This window comes from Pseudorasbora parva, chromosome 21 (genome assembly GCF_024679245.1).
Source record: "Pseudorasbora parva isolate DD20220531a chromosome 21, ASM2467924v1, whole genome shotgun sequence".
Taxonomy (NCBI): Eukaryota; Metazoa; Chordata; class Actinopteri; order Cypriniformes; family Gobionidae; genus Pseudorasbora; species Pseudorasbora parva.
Window position 1 is genome coordinate 1,340,592 of NC_090192.1, and position 20,155 is coordinate 1,360,746.

A 20,155-nucleotide genomic window follows, 5' to 3' on the forward strand; every position below is an offset into this window, starting at 1 on the left:
ACAAGTGCATCCATCCATCATACAAGTGCATCCATCCATCATAAAACTGCATCTGTCCATCATAAAAGTACATCTATCAATCTTAAAAGTGCATCCATCCATCATAAAAGTAAATCCATCCATCATAAAAGTGCATCCATCATAAAAGTGCATCCATCATTAAAGTGCATCCATCCATCATAAAAGTAAATCCATCCATCATAAAAGTGCATCCATCATTAAAGTGCATCCATCCATCATAAAAGTAAATCCATCCATCATTAAAGTGCATCCATCATAAAAGTGCATCCATCCATCATAAAAGTAAATCCATCCATTACAAAAGTGCTCCACACGGCTCTAGGGGTTAATGAAGGCCTTCTCAAGCGAATCGATGGGTTTTTGTAGGAAAAATATCCACATTTAACACGTTATAAAGTAAAATATTTAGCTTCCGGCGGACCGCCTTCCATATTCAGCTCATGAAGCAAGTTTAACGCCTCTTGCGGTTCATCGCCAGGCAGTTACGCTTTCCGTAAGTTGAATACAGTAGGCGATCTTAGCGGAAACTATATATTTAACTTTATAATGTGTTAAATATGCATACATTGATTCACTTCAGAAGGCCTTTTTAACCCCTGGAGCCATGTGTAGCACTTTTATGATGGATGGATGCACTTTTTTAGGGTTTAAATTTTGCACTGCCATTATAAAGCTTGGAAGAGTCAGGACATTTTTTAATTTAACTTGATTGTGTTTGTCTGAAAGAAGAATGTCATAAACACCTAGGATGGCTTGAGTAAATCATGGGGTAATTTCTTTTTTTGGGGTGAACTAACCCTTTAATAGACACAGATGTTGTAATGAAAAGTAAATTTGCCTCAACTTGTTGATTTAATCATCTAGAAATTCATTAGATTTCTTCACCAATGCTGACTGTTAACCAACTGTCTGGTCCCCTTTTCCAAGCTGGAGTCCCCTTTGAGTCTTGAGACAGAGCCCCAGATGAAGAAGACTGAACTGGTTAGTTCTCAAGCTCAGAGCTTAACAAAGAAGTACCAGGAAACCAAAGAGCTCCTGCAGCTGCAAGAACTGAAAAAGCGCAACATGCAGGCACAGCTTGGCCTTTCTCTCTCTCACTGGCCCACAAAGGAACCTTGCCTTTCTGACACCAATACATCTGAGGTCTGTCCCTCAAACTCCGTTCAAAAAACGTTCAGTTTCGTACTTCAGGATAGTGAGGGAAAGATTAGAGAGCTCGAGGGCTTGATAGACGCGAGTGAGCCTCTGACATTAAGAGAGCTGATAAAGCTTATGCACTCGCATAGCGAATACATTTGGGTCGGATCTCCTCAAGGACAGGAAAGAAGTGGATCAGTAGGTGAAATAGTGCAATGCCAGAAACTTTTGGAAAGCCTCAAGAACCAGCAGGAAATCGAGACTGAGACGATGAGGAAAAGCTTGGAACGAGCTGGCGACTGTATACGAGACTATGAATCTCGATTGGTCACCATGGAGGACATGTTGGGAAAACGTAAAACTGAGAATCCGTATGCATCAGGTTGCCTTAGAGAAGAACGTCCTGAAATGTCGCATCAGGTGGAGTTGCTTGCGAACGAAAACGTCGCTTTGAACCAGCGCTATCAGGAAATCGTTAACCAGTTGCGAGAAGCGGATCGAGAAATAGACCGGCTGAAAGCAGAGCTTTGTAGACTACGTAGCAGTCAGCAATATCCGCAAGCCAACGTGAACCAAGAAAGCAAAGTGACCGAGGAGAGAAACGTGTACGAGCGAGAGCTCGGTGAGAAGTCAGAGAAGCTGCAAGAGGCTCTGATTAAATTGGAGACGCTTGGAAATCACTTGAAGGATACCGAGAAAAGATTGCAATTAAAAGAAGCCACTCTTAGGGGTCTGGGGTTTCAGGTGGCGGAAAGCGAAAAAGGCGATGAAGAGTTGGAGAAAGACGAGCTCAAGCAGCAATTGGAGGTCCTTCAATCTGAGCTTTCAGAGAAAGAGAAGAAGCTTCAAATTGCTGAGGAGGTCTGTCAAGAACTTCAGTCCCAGAGTGCAAAACACGAAGAGACCGCGAGGATGTTTAGTCAGATGCTCGTAGATTCGCAGAAGGAAGTTAGGATGTTGAAAGCGAAGGAAGCGGAAAAAGAAAGTGGATGCCAAGAGTTGATGCAATCACTCACACATGAGGATGTGATTGAGAAAGTCGTGGAAGAGTTCAAAAGAAAGTCCAAGTCTCTCAACGATGTGCTTGACATGTTGGTGATTGCCGGTAAGGCAACTACAGAATGGGATTTTTCCAGCACCAACATTTTGGATGAGAATCAGGCAGGAATGCTGTTTGAGAGAAGGATTCTGCGTAAGGTGTTAGGTGGTTTAGAGGATGATCAGAAAGAGCAAACTCTTAAATCTGCGAAAACCGTCCTAGAGCGAATGCTTGCGGATAATAAGATGCTGCTACTCATGAATAATCTCAAAGAACGTGAAAGCGATGCAACATCCGCAAGATTGAAATCAGATCTTTTGACTCGCTTGTTTAATGGTGCCACCAATCCTGGCGTTATGAGGAGTCTCACTGAAGTCGTTCAGAAGAAAGTGGCGTTATTAAATCGGACCGCTTCGGCTCTCAGGGAGCAAACACATGAGCCGCTACAGTCTCTGGCTTTGACTCTTTCAAGCTGCGATGCTCAACGATGCTGGTCCGAGTACATTCGTGAGGCTATAATGGACGTAACATCCATGTATTTTGTAGTTCTGCAGATCCTCCCAGAGATTAAACATTTAGATTCGTGTACCGATTTGAGAGAGTCTGAACTAGAGGCGAAGCAGGTCGCGTTGAGTCCCAAGAGTGGAGACTTAACACACATTCAGATTGAAGGAGAACCGGTTGACTCTTTAGACAAGGCCATACAGCTTCAGGACACGATGGCGAAGCATAAAAAAGAGCTGCGTGAGTTAAAGGAGGTGTACGAGAACGAAGCAGAGAAGCTGAGACTGGAAGTGGCCAATGCTGGAGATACTCTGAGACTGAGATCCGAGGAGAACGTGAAAGAGATCGACCGTCTCACGGTGTGCATGGAGAACCTCAAGAAGAAGCACGAGATGGAGTTTAATGACTTGCAAGCACGCTTTAATCAAGAGATGGAAGAGCTTGCGGACGCTTGCGGAGATGATGGCGAACCAACTTCGGCTTACCTCAAAGTACGGATCCAAAAGCTCGTGTCCCGGGTGTCCGAATTGACCGAGGAAAAGACTCGACAAGAGCGAGATGGGGATGCAGCGTTGCTGCGTCTGAAATACGAGAAAGACTTGGAAAACCTAAAGGTCAAGGAGTTCCGTGTCCTTGCTGTTCTCCGTCTGTTCATGTGGCAACCTGACCCTTTCCCTTCCTTTTCTGACACTAACCCTGCTTTGTGGTGCTTTGGTCTAGCCTAATAACTCTCACCAGTGATGCATGGCTGCTAACCTTAGGTGTGCATGTACACTTTAACGTTAGGAGTGTGGATGAGGGGGAAATTAAATATAAGCAAAACCCAATGGAGATCAATTACGAATCAGTTCGTTAGATGTATCGGGGAATGCATAACTGCGTACTCTTTACGTTAGCGAATTCTGACTTGGTTTTGAACTTGTTTTCGCACTCAAGCTCTTTGCCTGTTTAACAGACTAGTCCTTTGCATAAATTGCTGCTCATCTTTGATGACTGCAACACGCCCCAGCTGGTTAACCCAATTAATTATAAAGATTGCATGACGATAACTAAACCATTTTATTTTAAACAGCGGTCTATGATTTAAAATGTGAACGTTTTTGTGAAAGATTTGACTCTGAAAACAGAGGCAATTAAATTGCATTGTGCATTATTATAATGCATCCAATTTATTTTATTGAATAACTAGTGTATTGCATTGTTGCACCATCTGGCAATTGAAAATATGCAAGTACTGACAAAACACAAGCTAAATTTGTGACTCGTTTGCTTATTAAAAGCGTAAAAATGTGCAATTACTGCAGTAGTTTTCTATTGTTTTGTCAGGGTGATGTGGCTCAAGTCACTTCCTGGCTAGATCATTTTAGACTCATATACAAATTGTAAACGTGAAAGTTTATGATGCCGGTTTTTATAAGCTCATATAATTTGATAGCCTGTATTTGGTACTTTTGTCTATTTTTCTCTCTGTTAATTGTAAAACAGTAATGACAGTTCCTCTGTTTTTAGTTGTGCTTTGGGTTCCAGGAATAATTCTTAACTACAATTTTTGTTTTTAAATTTAGACCGGATCTAATTTTGTACTAAAAAGATTTAAGGCATTGAGTTTATAGTTACGCACAAACTAAGTCGTACTAAATGTGTCCTCATCAGAATGCGATCCTGGACTCGTGTGTGTCCTGGCGAGAAAGGAAATGAGATTTTCAACCCAGAGACGCTGGTGAATAAACAAGTGCAGGTGCTGTTGTGATACAGAGACAGGAAAAGTTGGTTCAGGAGATGGGTCGTGTCCTGCAAAAACAATCTGCTCAGAGATCAGGGCCATTGAATAGACAGCGGAAGTGCATTGGGTTTGCATGGTCGGTTGAAATCTCTTGTACTGAAATCAACTCTGTTCCTGAATTGTAGCTTTAATCCTTAAAGTGTCAAATCGTAAAATTTTTGGATTTGAACATTCAAGTTGTTTTTCAGTTCCCCGGGAACATTGAAATCAAAACGCGTCATATCACCAGACGAGTTTTATAGTGCCCCCAAAACATACATTGACATTTAAGCCACAAATGCTTGAATTTCATTGCATTAGAAGCTGAAATCTTTGCAAGTATTTGCAAACAAATGTTTAGGTTTTTCTGAGCTATTTATGCAATGCCATCAATTGGTGTCAAGGGGATTTGAGCGCACCTATGAAGTCAGTTCTCACCGGTGTAGAGAATTATATTAACTATCAACATGATGTTTGACAACCATAATGTGTTCAAATACTTTTCATCTCGTGTTTGAACTACATATTGACTGCTTATGTATTAAGCTTTACACTTAAACACAAATCAAACCTTTTGCTTACTGTATGGAAGCTTGTTTCCGCCTCAAAGTAAAACAATACAAAAGTAATCGAGATTCTGAGTCTGATCTCGAAATTCTGAGTCTGATCTCGATGTTCTGAGTCTGATCTCGCTGTTCTGAGTCTGATCTCGCGGTTCTGAGTCTGATCTCGCGGTTCTGAGTCTGATCTCGCGGCTCTGAGTCTGATCTCGCGGCTCTGAGTCTGATCTCGCGGCTCTGAGTCTGATCTCGTGGCTCTGAGTCTGATCTCGCGGCTCTGAGTCTGATCTCGCGGCTCTGAGTCTGATCTCGCTGTTCTGAGTCTGATCTGTCACTTCTGAGTCTGATCTCGCTGTTCTGAGTCTGATCTCGCTGTTCTGAGTCTGATCTCGCTGTTCTGAGTCTGATCTCGCTGTTCTGAGTCTGATCTCGCGGTTCTGAGTCTGATCTGTCGGTCCTGAGTCTGATCTGTCGGTCCTGAGTCTGATCTGTCGGTCCTGAGTCTGATCTGTCGATCCTGAGTCTGATCTGTCGGTCCTGAGTCTGATCTGTCGGTCCTGAGTCTGATCTGTCGATCCTAAATCTGATCTGTCGATCCTAAATCTGATCTCGCGGTTCTGAGTCTGATCTGTCGATCCTGAGTCTGATCTGTCGATTCTGAGTCTGATCTGTCGTTTCTGAGTCTGATCTGTCGTTTCTGAGTCTGATCTGTCGTTTCTGAGTCTGATCTGTCGTTTCTGAGTCTGATCTCGCTGTTCTGAGTCTGATCTCGCTGTTCTGAGTCTGATCTCGCTGTTCTGAGTCTGATCTGTCGATTCTGAGTCTGATCTCGCGGTTCTAAGTCTGATCTCGCGGTTCTGAGTCTGATCTCGCTGTTCTGAGTCTGATCTGTCGATTCTGAGTCTGATCTCGCTGTTCTGAGTCTGATCTCGCGGTTCTGAGTCTGATCTCGCGGTTCTGAGTCTGATCTCGCTGTTCTGAGTCTGATCTGTCGATTCTGAGTCTGATCTCGCTGTTCTGAGTCTGATCTGTCGATTCTGAGTCTGATCTCGCGGCTCTGAGTCTGATCTCGCGGCTCAGAGTCTGATCTCGCGGCTCAGAGTCTGATCTCGCGGCTCAGAGTCTGATCTCGCGGCTCTGAGTCTGATCTCGCGGCTCTGAGTCTGATCTCGCGGCTCTGAGTCTGATCTCGCGGCTCTGAGTCTGATCTCGCGGCTCTGAGTCTGATCTCGCTGTTCTGAGTCTGATCTCGCTGTTCTGAGTCTGATCTGTCGATTCTGAGTCTGATCTCGCTGTTCTGAGTCTGATCTCGCTGTTCTGAGTCTGATCTCGCTGTTCTGAGTCTGATCTGTCGATTCTGAGTCTGATCTGTCGATTCTGAGTCTGATCTCGCTGTTCTGAGTCTGATCTCGCTGTTCTGAGTCTGATCTCGCGGCTCATAGTCTGATCTCGCTGTTCTGAGTCTGATCTGTCGATTCTGAGTCTGATCTCGCTGTTCTGAGTCTGATCTCGCTGTTCTGAGTCTGATCTCGCTGTTCTGAGTCTGATCTCGCTGTTCTGAGTCTGATCTGTCGTTTCTGAGTCTGGTCTGTCGTTTCTGAGTCTGATCTGTCGTTTCTGAGTCTGATCTCGCTGTTCTGAGTCTGATCTCGCTGTTCTGAGTCTGATCTCGCTGTTCTGAGTCTGATCTCGCTGTTCTGAGTCTGATCTGTCGATTCTGAGTCTGATCTCGCTGTTCTGAGTCTGATCTCGCTGTTCTGAGTCTGATCTCGCGGTTCTGAGTCTCATCTGTCGATTCTGAGTCTGATCTCGCTGTTCTGAGTCTGATCTCGCTGTTCTGAGTCTGATCTCGCGGCTCATAGTCTGATCTCGCTGTTCTGAGTCTGATCTGTCGATTCTGAGTCTGATCTCGCTGTTCTGAGTCTGATCTCGCTGTTCTGAGTCTGATCTCGCTGTTCTGAGTCTGATCTCGCTGTTCTGAGTCTGATCTCGCTGTTCTGAGTCTGATCTCGCTGTTCTGAGTCTGATCTGTCGTTTCTGAGTCTGATCTGTCGTTTCTGAGTCTGGTCTGTCGTTTCTGAGTCTGATCTGTCGTTTCTGAGTCTGATCTCGCTGTTTCTGAGTCTGATCTCGCTGTTCTGAGTCTGATCTCGCTGTTCTGAGTCTGATCTCGCTGTTCTGAGTCTGATCTCGCTGTTCTGAGTCTGATCTGTCGATTCTGAGTCTGATCTCGCTGTTCTGAGTCTGATCTCGCTGTTCTGAGTCTGATCTCGCGGTTCTGAGTCTGATCTCGCTGTTCTGAGTCTGATCTGTCGATTCTGAGTCTGATCTCGCTGTTCTGAGTCTGATCTCGCGGTCCTGAGTCTGATCTGGCGGTCCTGAGTCTGATCTGTCGATCCTAAATCTGATCTCGCGGCTCTGAGTCTGATCTCGCGGCTCTGAGTCTGATCTCGCGGCTCTGAGTCTGATCTCGCTGTTCTGAGTCTGATCTCGCTGTTCTGAGTCTGATCTCGCTGTTCTGAGTCTGATCTCGCTCTTTCTGAGTCTGATCTCGCTCTTTCTGAGTCTGATCTCGCTCTTTCTGAGTCTGATCTCGCTCTTTCTGAGTCTGATCTCGCTCTTTCTGAGTCTGATCTGTCGTTTCTGAGTCTGATCTCGCGGTTCTGAGTCTGATCTCGCGGCTCTGAGTCTGATCTCGCTGTTCTGAGTCTGATCTGTCGATTCTGAGTCTGATCTCGCTGTTCTGAGTCTGATCTGTCAATTCTGAGTCTGATCTCGCTGTTCTGAGTCTGATCTGTCGATTCTGAGTCTGATCTCGCTGTTCTGAGTCTGATCTGTCGATTCTGAGTCTGATCTCGCTGTTCTGAGTCTGATCTCGCTGTTCTGAGTCTGATCTCGCTGTTCTGAGTCTGATCTCGCTGTTCTGAGTCTGATCTGTCGATTCTGAGTCTGATCTCGCTGTTCTGAGTCTGATCTCGCTGTTCTGAGTCTGATCTCGCGGTTCTGAGTCTGATCTCGCTGTTCTGAGTCTGATCTCGCTGTTCTGAGTCTGATCTCGCGGTTCTGAGTCTGATCTCGCGGTTCTGAGTCTGATCTCGCGGTTCTGAGTCTGATCTCGCGGTTCTGAGTCTGATCTGTCGATCCTAAATCTGATCTCGCGGCTCTGAGTCTGATCTCGCGGCTCTGAGTCTGATCTCGCTGTTCTGAGTCTGATCTGTCGATTCTGAGTCTGATCTCGCTGTTCTGAGTCTGATCTCGCGGTTCTGAGTCTGATCTGTCGATTCTGAGTCTGATCTCGCTGTTCTGAGTCTGATCTGTCGATTCTGAGTCTGATCTCGCTGTTTTGAGTCTGATCTGTCGATTCTGAGTCTGATCTCGCTGTTCTGAGTCTGATCTGTCGATTCTGAGTCTGATCTCACTGTTCTGAGTCTGATCTCGCTGTTCTGAGTCTGATCTCGCTGTTCTGAGTCTGATCTCGCGGCTCTGAGTCTGATCTCGCTGTTCTGAGTCTGATCTGTCGATTCTGAGTCTGATCTCGCTGTTTTGAGTCTGATCTGTCGATTCTGAGTCTGATCTCGCTGTTCTGAGTCTGATCTGTCGATTCTGAGTCTGATCTCACTGTTCTGAGTCTGATCTCGCTGTTCTGAGTCTGATCTCGCTGTTCTGAGTCTGATCTGTCGATTCTGAGTCTGATCTCACTGTTCTGAGTCTGATCTCGCTGTTCTGAGTCTGATCTCGCTGTTCTGAGTCTGATCTCGCTGTTCTGAGTCTGATCTCGCTGTTCTGAGTCTGATCTTGCGATCCTGATTATGATCTCGCGATTCTCAGTCTGAATTTCTTTAATATGTGGTGGAAACAAGCTTACATATAAAGTGTTCTCTGTCTTTAAAATAAATAGCTCTTAATTTGATGTTTTGTATCTGATCCGATGTCATTCATGCATTAGGTCTGGCTAAAGTGTCCAATCTTTTGTGACTGATGTTTAAACACAGAGTCCCATCACAGATATATGTTAACTTTGCCAAGCCATCTCTCACTGGCCTCTGTGTCCCTTCATGTCATCGTAGGTGATTAATATCTGGCCTTGTGTGGTCACCATTGTGGCCACACATTGCTAATCTCTGTCGTCCGTGTAAGTGTTGTCCTTGTCAAATATAAGTGGACTTAAGTCGATCCAAGTGATGTGCACTAAATGCTGCTTTCTACATTACAGGCTACATGTGAACGAGGCTTCGCCGCCATGGAAGAGTCTCACCAGAAGGTAATAGATGAGCTGCAGAAAAAGCACCAGCGGGAACTGGAGAAACTGCAGGAGGACAAGGAGAGGCTTCTGGCAGAAGAGACCGCGGCCACGATATCAGGTTAGTTCGGATAAAACGGGACCGGACGTGTCGGTCTATTCCAAACGGACCCTGAGAACTTAGTACCATAGTATCCAACATTATAAAAAAAATTAAATGAATGGGATTAGTGTACAAACGACATTAAACGAACCCTACTGTGTAAAAGTTTTAATGTTTTTAGTAGAAGTCTCTTATGCTCACCATGACTGCATTTATCTTATTAAAAATACAGTAAAAACTGTGAAATATTACTCCAGTGTAAAACCGTTTTCTATGTGAATTTATGCCTCCTTCACATGTTATTGAATTTATCGTAAATGTGAGTTTTCGAGGTAAAAATTGCACATGACCGCCCTCTGGTGTCGTGTTTACCACTGGGAAGTTCAGAAATAATTTTGATACCCAAGTTCCCGAGATGGGCGTGGCATAACCGTTAAAAATGGCGGATAGGAGACGAATTTCTGCTGTGGCAGGTGTTTTATTAGTTTTTTTCTGCAACAATTTCATTGTCTTGTCGTTAAAGTAGTACATATATACATAAATTAATAATCATTTGAAGCATATTGTGTATTTTAAACACATCGAAAATCGCATCTAGTTGACCATCATTCCAGAATAGTGAGCCAGCTGACTATCTAGATAGTGTGGTAAAGCAACTATACAACAGGATCATGTATGGCTGAAAACGATTGCCATTTGAGTCCTTAAGCAGCCTTTATTGTCTACATTATGCCTTTATTGTGAATGTGATTATAAACAATATGCTTTCGTGTTGTGCTGCTAGTGTTTGCCAGTGATTATGATTTTCTGGGACCGGGAAATGACTCAAATGGTTATAGTGTTAAAATAAAAAATGTCAAAGACGCACAAAAGTATGAACCTGGCGTATTCTTTCCGATAACAAAGCGCCTGAACACAACAAGCTTGTGATCACGACTTCTGAAGTGGGAAGTAGGAAAGGTCCGATAGCACGTGAAGGCGGCAATAGAGTAAAGTAGTTTATGTCAGGCGTCCCCAAACTCGGTCCTGGAGGGCCGCTGTCCTGCAGAGTTTAGCTTCAACCCCAATCAAACACACCTGAACCAGCTAATCAATGCCTTTATAGGACCTAGTTAGACATTGATCAGCTAGTTCAGGTGTGTTTATAGGACCTAGTTAGACATTGATCAGCTGGTTCAGGTGTGTTTATAGGACCTAGTTAGACATTGATCAGCTGGTTCAGGTGTGTTTATAGGACCTAGTTAGACATTGATCAGCTGGTTCAGGTGTGTTTATAGGACCTAGTTAGACATTGATCAGCTGGTTCAGGTGTCTTTATAGGACCTAGTTAGACATTGATCAGCTGGTTCAGGTGTGTTTATAGGACCTAGTTAGACATTGATCAGCTGGTTCAGGTGTCTTTATAGGACCTAGTTAGACATTGATCAGCTGGTTCAGGTGTGTTTGATTGGGGTTGAAGCTGAACTCTGCAGGACAGCGGCCCTCCAGGACCGAGTCTGGGGACCCCTGAATTGATCATCATTCAGAGGTGCAAAATTTGTCACCTTTCAGCAAAATCTGCCATTTTCCAATCAAAAATAGGTCGTTATTGTGATTTGTTGCTTTGCTTCATGGTCACGAAAGCTTTTCATTTGTGTGCGTTTGTAAGCATTGTGGTGTAAAAACAAGTAATTAAGCCTTTGAATGACAGTCAGCAGCGAAAGACCGCAGTCAGAGACACACACATCCGTTATATTTGCTTTATTGCCCTTGATCAGTTACATACACACACACACACGCACACACACACACACACAGACGTATGTGTCAAAATATATACACACAAGAAGCGGGCCCTCCTGTTTGCTAACCATCAGAAAAAATAGGGTTTAACTTATGAGGCGGTGTACAAAGTATCCCATATTGATGCATTTGTAAACAGTGGGATCTTCAGTTTTTAGTTTTGAGTGTTAATAAAGAAGCTAAGATGATTTCCAACACATATTTTATCAGGTTGTTGTCGTCTTGTTTTTGTCTTACGTATTCAGCTCCCACATCTATTGAATCCTTTTTTGTGTTTTATATAGGGTTGTTTTGCCCCGCATTAAACACAAAAAATCTTTTTACCTCTTACCTGTTAGAGTCAGTTTTCAGGCAGATGCAAAGATACTTAGTGTCTAGAAAAGTAAATATATAAAAAATACAATAAAAACCTCAATATTCAAACGCAATATTCTCACCTTTTTAACCCCTTACTCGTTTGCATCCCAGTTTATTCAACACTGATAATAATCATAAATATGTGTTGATGTATGAGAATGATTAGTGAAGGATCGTGTGACTCTGAAGACTGGAGTAATGAGGATAAATTCAGCTTTGATCACTGGAATAAATCACACTTTACTATATATTCACACAGAGAGCAGATGATTTACACTGGAGGAATATTACACTGTTAATATTTTATTTATGTTCAGATAAAAGCAGCCTCAGTGAGACATTTATTAGTTATCTTAGTTGCAATAATTATTGTCCTTATTTAATATCAGTGCATCTCTAGAAATCTATATAATTTATAAATGCATTTGTGGTGAGCATAAGAGACTTATTTTAAAAAACCTTAAAATTACAATATTTTGAACAGCAGTGTAAATATGTTCCTCATGGATGCTGGTATAAAATGTATTTTTGGTGCCAATATCTGATTTTAAGACGTGCATTGTTTGTATCTGATCAGCCATCGAAGCGATGAAGAACGCACATCGGACGGAGCTGGAGCGGGAGTTGGAGAAAGTGCGCAAGGCCAACAACAACACTGAAAATGCAGACATTGAGGAAATCCGCAAACAGCACGAGTCAGTGCCTTTATTCTGGGAAAAACCTGTCTGTCTCTTCAGATTTTATTGCATTTGAGTATGAAAAGCGTGAACAAACATGGGCGTCGGAACCATTGTGTGTGTGTGTGTGTGTGTGACAAGACCCACTCTTTACAACCAATGATATTGGACCCACTCACTTTTATTGTTTTATTGTCTCTAATTCAGCACACATCTGTTTACCTACACCTAACCGAGAAACACTTATTATTAAACACGTTCGATGCTTTCTTTCTAATATTTTCTAAATGTTTATTGTTTTAAAAATGCCTTTCCGATGTGATATGTGATGGGAAAAGGGAGTAGAGTGAGTGTGGCAAATGGCGGATTCCAAACTCTGACCGATTTGCGTCAAAAATTGAATCCCCTACTCTATAGCCACAGTAAATAACTGTGATTTCTGTAATTTTGTCTGGCCCAGTCAATCGTTTAGTAAACGGCGGTATATTTGTATTAATGTAAATCAATCAATCCATCAATTTTATTTATATAGCGCTTCCGACGCCCATGTTAACGACATTATACTGATGCATTTCCTCTAATTTCGTTGTTAAATCTGCGGAAAGACTTTCTGCATTCTCTACCTACTGCATTAATTGGAGTGGATAAAGGGTTTAAGTGCCCAAATCCTGACTGCATGACCGCTTCCATTGCCAAGTGTGTCCTGCAGCCAAGATGCCAAATCTGGTTTCTTTCTTCGTCGACATGCTCATAATCCGCCCTCGAGCACTTGGCTGTACTTCTGTCTAGACATCAAGGCTCTTTTATCTTTTATCGCTTTAAGGGAGAGTTCATCCAATAATGAGCCTGTGATGTTGATCTGCTGACCCCCAGGGCATCAACATGTAGGTGTGTGTGTTTCTTCAGGAGAACACAAATGAAGATTTTTAACTCAACCGTTGCTGTGTGTCGGTCATATAATGATGTGAATGGGGAACAACTCTATGAGAGCAAAACAAACACATGCTTAGAGAACACACACACACACACCCTGCTGCTCGTGACGACACACTGATGTCTTAAGACACGAACCGATCGGTTTCTGTGTGAGAAACACAACAGTATTTATGTTATTTTTACCTCATATCAGACGAATCTCATCTAGTGTCCCCATCCGCTGTTACTTCTGTCTGATAAGGTCAAACTGGAGCGATCATAGATATATATATATATTCTAGATTCCTCATTAGTGTCTCCACGGATCTACTATGATCGCTCCAGTTTGACCTCACCAGACAGAAGTAACAGCGGATGGGGACACTAGATGAGATTCGTCTGATATGAGGTAAAAATAACATAAATGCTGTTGTGTTTCTCACAGAAACCGATCGGTTCGTATCTTAAGACATCAGTGTGTCGTCACGAGCAGCAGGGTGTGTGTGTGTGTGTTGTCTAAGCATGTTTGTTTTGCTCTCATAGAATTGTTCCCCATTCACATCATTATATGACCGACACACAGCAACGGTTGAGTTAAAAATCTTCATGTAGGTGTGTTTGTTTCTTCAGGAGAACACAAATGTTGAAGCCCTGGGGGTCAGCAGATCAACATCACAGGCTCATTTATGGGGGAACTATCCCTTTAAACTGTGCTTGTATTGTAGGGAGGAGCTGATGTCGTACCAGAGGGAGATCGAGGTGTTGTCGGAGCAGTATTCGCAAAAGTGCTTAGAAAACGCTCATCTGTCCCAAGCTCTGGAGGCCGAAAGGCAGGCGCTCAGACAGTGTCAGCGGGAGAACCAGGAGCTCAATGCGCACAACCAGGTGACCATGTACACCAATCAGGCATAACATTATGACAAGATAACACTGGTCATCTCTTCATCTCCTGTTAGTGGGTGGGATATATTAGGCAGCAAGTGAACATTTTGTCCTCAGAGTTGATGTGTGTGAAGCAGGAGAAATGGGCAAGCGTAAGGATTTGAGCGAGTTTGGCCAGATTGTGACGGCTAGACGACTGGGTCAGAGCATCTCCAAAACTGCAGCTCTTGTGGGCTGTTCCCGGTCTGCAGTGGTCAGTATCTATCAAAAGTGCTCCAAGGAAGGACCAGTGGAGAACCGGCCACAGGGTCATGGGCGGCCAAGGCTCATTGATGACCGTGGGGAGCGAAGGCTGGCCCGTGGGGTCCGATCAAACAGACGAGCTACTGGAGCTCAAACTGCTCCAGAAGTTAATGCTGGTTCTGATAGAAAGCTGTCAGAATACACAGAGCAGCTCAGTTTGTTGCGTATGGGGCAGCATAGCCGCTGACCAGTCAGGGTGACCTCTGACCCCGCCGAAAGCACCAACAGTGGCCCGTGAGCATCAGGACTGGACCACGGAGCAATGGAAGAAGGTGGCCTGGTCTGAGGAACACATGGCCCCAGGATGCACTATGGGAAGAAGGCGAGCCGGCGGAGGCAGTGTGATGCTTTGGCCAATGTTCTGCTGGGAAACCTTGGGTCCTCCATCCATGTGGATGTTACTTTGACACGCTCCACCTACCTAAGCATTGCTGAGACCATGTTCAGCCTTTCATGGAAACGGTATTCTGGTGGCTGTGGCTCTTCCAGCAGGATAATGCTCCTGACACAAAGCACAAATGCTTCAGGAATGGTTTGAGGAGCACAACGACCAGTTTGAGGCGTCGACTCGGCCTCCAGATTCCCCAGATCTCAATCCAATCGAGCATCTGTGGGATGAGCCGAACAAACAAGTCCGATCCATGGAGGTCCCACCTCGCAACTTACAGGACTTAAAGGATCTGCTGCTAACATCTTGGTGCCAGATACCACAGCACACCTTCAGGGGTCTAGAGGAGTCCATCAGAGATGTGTCAGGGGGACCAACACAATATTACACAGCACATTATGCCTGATCGGAGTAGAGTGTGTAAATCATGGTCATGTGGCATTTCTGTAGCTCAGCGCTTTGTTTTCTGTCACGCAGGAGCTAAACAATCGCCTGGCAGCCGAGATCACGAAGATGCGCTCGATGGCGAGTGAGGACGGCGGAGTCATGCAGGGGAAGGAGCTTTACGAGCTGGAGGTCTGGGCGTCCCGTTTTATATCTATATAGGGCTGTGCAATATATCGAAATATTGCAAATGTACATAATCGTAATATGCATAGCGCATACGCACACGACTGTTGCTTATGGGACTTGCCTGACGTTAAAACGAGTAATTAAACGCAATAATACAGGAAAAACTATAACTTGCAGTCTCGCGCTGTCACACACACACACACACACACACATACAGAGAGAGAAACGTGAACGATTTGTGACAAATGTTTGCTAAAAAAACTTTCAGAAGTTGTAGTGACGCTTTCCCAGAAAGAATGTGAAACAAATTGTTTCATTCTCAGTTTTTTAATTTTTTTAATATAATTTAAATAGATTTTGCGCACTTATGCAATATCTTTTTAAATAATGCCTTATTCGATATGCGATACGATATTGCTATATTGCATTTTTTTTCAATATCGCACAGCCCTAATTAATATATATATATATATATATAAGATATACATACCCACAGCTTTTCCCACAGCATCTCCCGTGGGAATGAATCCTCATATTCCTGCTTGTGTCCACAGGTGATGCTGAGGGTGAAAGAGTCAGAAGTGCAGTATCTGAAGCAGGAGATCAACTCTCTAAAGGACGAGCTGCAAACTGCCCAAAGAGTGAGTTATGCTTTATCCAAACATCTGCACATTACTATTCCATACAAAACAGTCCCTAAATAATAAAACACTTCAGATTTATGCATGCTTACAGCACACATTCATGTTTAAAGCAAGTGTGTGTAAGATTGTGGCCAAGACTGGTACTGCAGTCACTTTCAGATGACTGTAGAGCGGTGTCTCCCCCTCCCCCTCCTCCTGACTCGAGGTTGCCAGATTGGCTGCTGGATCAGCAGAACGTTTGTAGATCTGCAGATCTGGCAACCCCAAACACTACTGACTTTGTGATTGGTCGATAGATTAGAAGCTCCGCCCTCCACCTATCGACTAGAGTTTGTTGATTTTAATGCCAGATACAGTTTGTGACCAAAAATCTTTGTATTTTATTATTCATAAAACATTTATCTGTTTATTATTATATTATAATTTAATACTTTATAATAATAATAATTTATTTAATACTTTTTTATTTATTTTAATCTTGTTTATTTTGTTCAATTCAGGGTGTCCACTGGGTTTTTAAATTTAAGGCCATTAAAAGTGTTAAATGTGGTCTCAGAGGTTTTATTTTTTCAGACTATCAGGTGTCCTATTCTGATTGAAATTCTATCTATGTTCGCGTTAGTTCGTTTAAATATGGGCTTTAGTATATTATATATATTTAGTATATTTAGTATTGTATAGCACATAATCAAAGATCTTTCGTCTCTGGCTCAACGTAAGTTTGATGCTGACGTCATATTCAGCGGCCGTTCGGCATCATCTCAGACCACTGCGCGCTCAACAGAAGGGGCTGCATGGCTTACGGTTTATTTTAGACTTGCTTCAAGGCATATCTTCAACGACTGTCCTCATAAGAGCAATCTTAAATGATTTATATAAAGTCTAAAATGAACAAAAAGAGTTGTGAGAGAATGAGGCGCGATCCATAGACAGTGAGATCCGCGTGTCTGCTCTTAAAGGGACAGCAGCCAATAAAGCTTCCTGTCAGTAAAGTTAAAGAACAAACGGAGAAAATGACTCGCTGCTCTTGACTAAATAACTTTTGTCGCTTTAATAAGGATTAACTATTTAATTTATAGTTTATACAGTGCAGACCGCATAAAACTTTGATAACTGTTAAGACAGGAAGGGCAGGAGTAAACATGACATTTATTATGGGTTTATGTTAACATTGTTTTAAGTTTACTTAAATTAAAAACTGTTATATTTTTGAAGCCTAATAATAAATGTAAAATCAGTAGCTGTATTAATATCAGTAATACTGGCTTTTATTCATAAAAAGATGCCATTTAAACAAGTATTTAAAATATACTGTCTTTATGTTGTTTCTACATTAATTTGATTAACTGTGAAATTATTATAATAAAAAAATATATTAAAAACATACAAAAACATTTTTTTTTTTTTAATTGCGATTAATCATAGAAAAAATGTGTGATTAATCTAGTTAAAGTTTTTAATCGATTGATAGCACTAGTTTTTAGTAATATTTGGCTCAGGTTTTGTTGTTGGAAAAAAAAAACACTAAATAATTGAATTGCTGAATTACCAATTATTAATTGAAATCAGATGTGTGTGCAGTAATACTTCTCCTTCACCAACCTAACCGAGATGTATTTTACTGTGTCTGAATGATAACCTATAACAGAGTTCCTCCTGCTGTCGATTCTAAATCTATTCTGTTTTTGTATGTTATATATGTCAAAATCTGTGTGAATAATAGAAAGGTCTCTGATTAACACTTGCAATTCAGTGTCGTGATGGTTTTAAAACATATTCTGAAGGTAGTAAAAAAGGTATTAAAAAGTAGTAAATGTAACTTTTTTTATTGCTGTATATACCCTGCAATTATTTTGTTATATACATATATACACCAAATATCCAATAATAACCCCAAAAGACAGGACTTTTAATTTTAAAAAACACTTAATTTTATTATGTTATTTATGTCTTTAATCTGAATTTGACCGTGTATTTGCGTTCCCGATTCGTCATAGGATAAAAAATATGCAACGGATAAATACAAGGACATTTACACGGAGCTGAGCATCGTCCGGGCCAAAGCGGAGCGGGATCTGGGCCGCCTGCGGGAGCAGCTGCAGCTGGCCCATGATGCACTGGGGCAGCCGGCCCATGATGCACTGGGGCAGCCGACGCTGGAGGACGCGGAGCGCGCTGGTTACGGTACAGCCTCGCTTCATCTCGGACACTGAGGCCTGCGTTAGGACCATAGTGGGGTGAATTTATCTATAACTCATTCGTTTACATCATATAAAGCCTTAAAGTTCTGCATCATTAAGGGCGTGGTTACTTTGAGTGGCAGGTGGATAGCCATTTATCCGCCGACTATAGAGACAGAATGTATTTAGGCCACGCCCACACCGGGGGGAAACAATCCATTGCTCTCCATTGACTTTGTATTGCGTGAGGCGCCTCCTTGTCATTTCGGACTTATTACAAAAAAACAGCAATGTCTAAAAGCTGATATGTGACAAGGTGTGCAGAAAACAAGCTAAAGAACCCAGAACTACGTTTTTATAAGCTGCCGACCCTAAAAACCGAGCGTTTAAGGAGATAAAAGTGGACACAGGCAATAAGACGTGAAGCTTCAGCTGAAGAATGGGTCCGTTTTGGGATCCTGACTCTCAGTATGTCTCTGTGTGCGGTAAACATTTAGTCAAATATCCAAATGTCAGTTTTATATGTTATATTTCCTGTCTCTGATTACTTTCTCCTCCAGTGGGCGTAGCTCTCGGTGTAATATAGCATGACGCGCTCTGTCTCTATTGCCTGTATCCACTTTTCTGTCTTTAAATGCTGTTTTTTGGGGGTCAAAAGCTTATAAAAACTTAGTTATGTGTTTTAACAGCTTATAAAAACTTCTGTTTTTTTTGGTTCTGGGTTCTTTAGCTTGTTTTCTGCACACCTCGTCACATATCAGCTTTTAGACATTGCTCGTTTTTTGTAATAAGTCAGAAATGACAAGGAGGCGCCTCACGCAATAGAAAGTCAATGGAGACGGTTGGTTTGTTTTGGCTTTTAGATTAGGATGCGTGTCGCTTTGTCTTTATAGACTGTAAAAAAATATGGCTGTAGTGTCCGTGACGTCACCCATAGGCTTCTGAAACGCGTAAAGTAGAGGCAAGCTGGGCGTCGCCATTTTGGCAACGCATCATTCCCGGATAACAGAAAATGGGCAAAGCGGTGGGGTGTGGGCGGAGCTTAGGTAACGTGACGACTAACAGACAGATTACCCACCTGTCAATCAAAGTGGCCACGCCCTTAATTATGCAGAACTTTAAGGCTTTATATAACGTAAACGAATGAGTTATAAAAAAATTCACCCCCTTAGAGTCGTCATGAAGGGCAAAATTACAGAAGTATTTGTTTTCAAAGAGCGTTAAAGGGTTAGTTCAGCCAAAAATGAAATGTCTGTCCTTAACTCCTCTCCCTAATGTCGCTCCACACCCGTAAGACCTCCGTTCATCTTCACACACAGTTTAAGATATTTTATATTTAGTCCGAGAGCGTATGCAAGTGTATGCACACTATACTGTCCATGTCCAGAAAGAGAATAAAAACATCATCACAGTAGTCCATATGAGACATCAGTGGGTTAATTAGAGTCTCTTGAAGCATCCAAAATACATTTGGGTCCAAAAATAACAAAAACTACGACTTTATTCAGCATTGGCTTGTCTTCCGGGTTTGTGTTCAATCCTCAAATAAAGATTCAAACGGTTATGAATCAGCGAATCGATTCATGATTCGGATCGCGTGTCAAAATGCTGAAATCACGAGACATTGGCGATCCGAATCATGAATCGATTCACTGATTCATAACCGTTTGAATCTTTATTTGAGGATTGAACACAAACCCGGAAGAGAAGCCAATGCTGAATAAAGTCGTAGTTTTTGTTATTTTTGGACCCAAATGTATTTTGGATGCTTCAAGAGACTCTAATTAACCCACTGATGTCTCATATGGACTACTGTGATGATGTTTTTATTCCCTTTCTGGACATGGACAGTATAGTGTGCATACACTTGCATACGCTCTCGGACTAAATATAAAATATCTTAAACTGTGTGTGAAGATGAACGGAGGTCTGACGGGTGTGGAGCGACATTAGGGAGAGGAGTTAATGACAGACATTACATTTTTGGCTGAACTAACCCTTTAACATGAGGCTCAATGAGATTCTCTAGTGGCCAGTCGATGAATTGCAGTTTAAGTCACTTCCGTATGGGCAGAAACTGCTTGGTTT

General features: G+C 42.6%; 1 protein-coding gene across 5 annotated transcripts in view; it reads left to right on the forward strand.

Moving 5' to 3' along the window:
• Positions 1–20,155, forward strand: part of mprip (myosin phosphatase Rho interacting protein) — a 113,575-nt gene that overhangs the window by 86,206 nt on the left and 7,214 nt on the right. For 2 of the 5 annotated variants that reach the window (XM_067430111.1, XM_067430113.1), the window contains exons 16-22: positions 949–1,002; positions 9,237–9,384; positions 12,083–12,200; positions 13,823–13,982; positions 15,148–15,246; positions 15,798–15,884; positions 17,885–18,071. In XM_067430111.1, coding sequence (XP_067286212.1) covers positions 949–1,002; positions 9,237–9,384; positions 12,083–12,200; positions 13,823–13,982; positions 15,148–15,246; positions 15,798–15,884; positions 17,885–18,071 — 853 coding nt within the window. Of the gene's footprint in view, positions 1–948; positions 3,316–9,236; positions 9,385–12,082; positions 12,201–13,822; positions 13,983–15,147; positions 15,247–15,797; positions 15,885–17,884; positions 18,072–20,155 lie in introns of all 5 variants that reach the window. The other 3 variants (XM_067430112.1, XM_067430114.1, XM_067430110.1) reach the window with 2 other exon arrangements.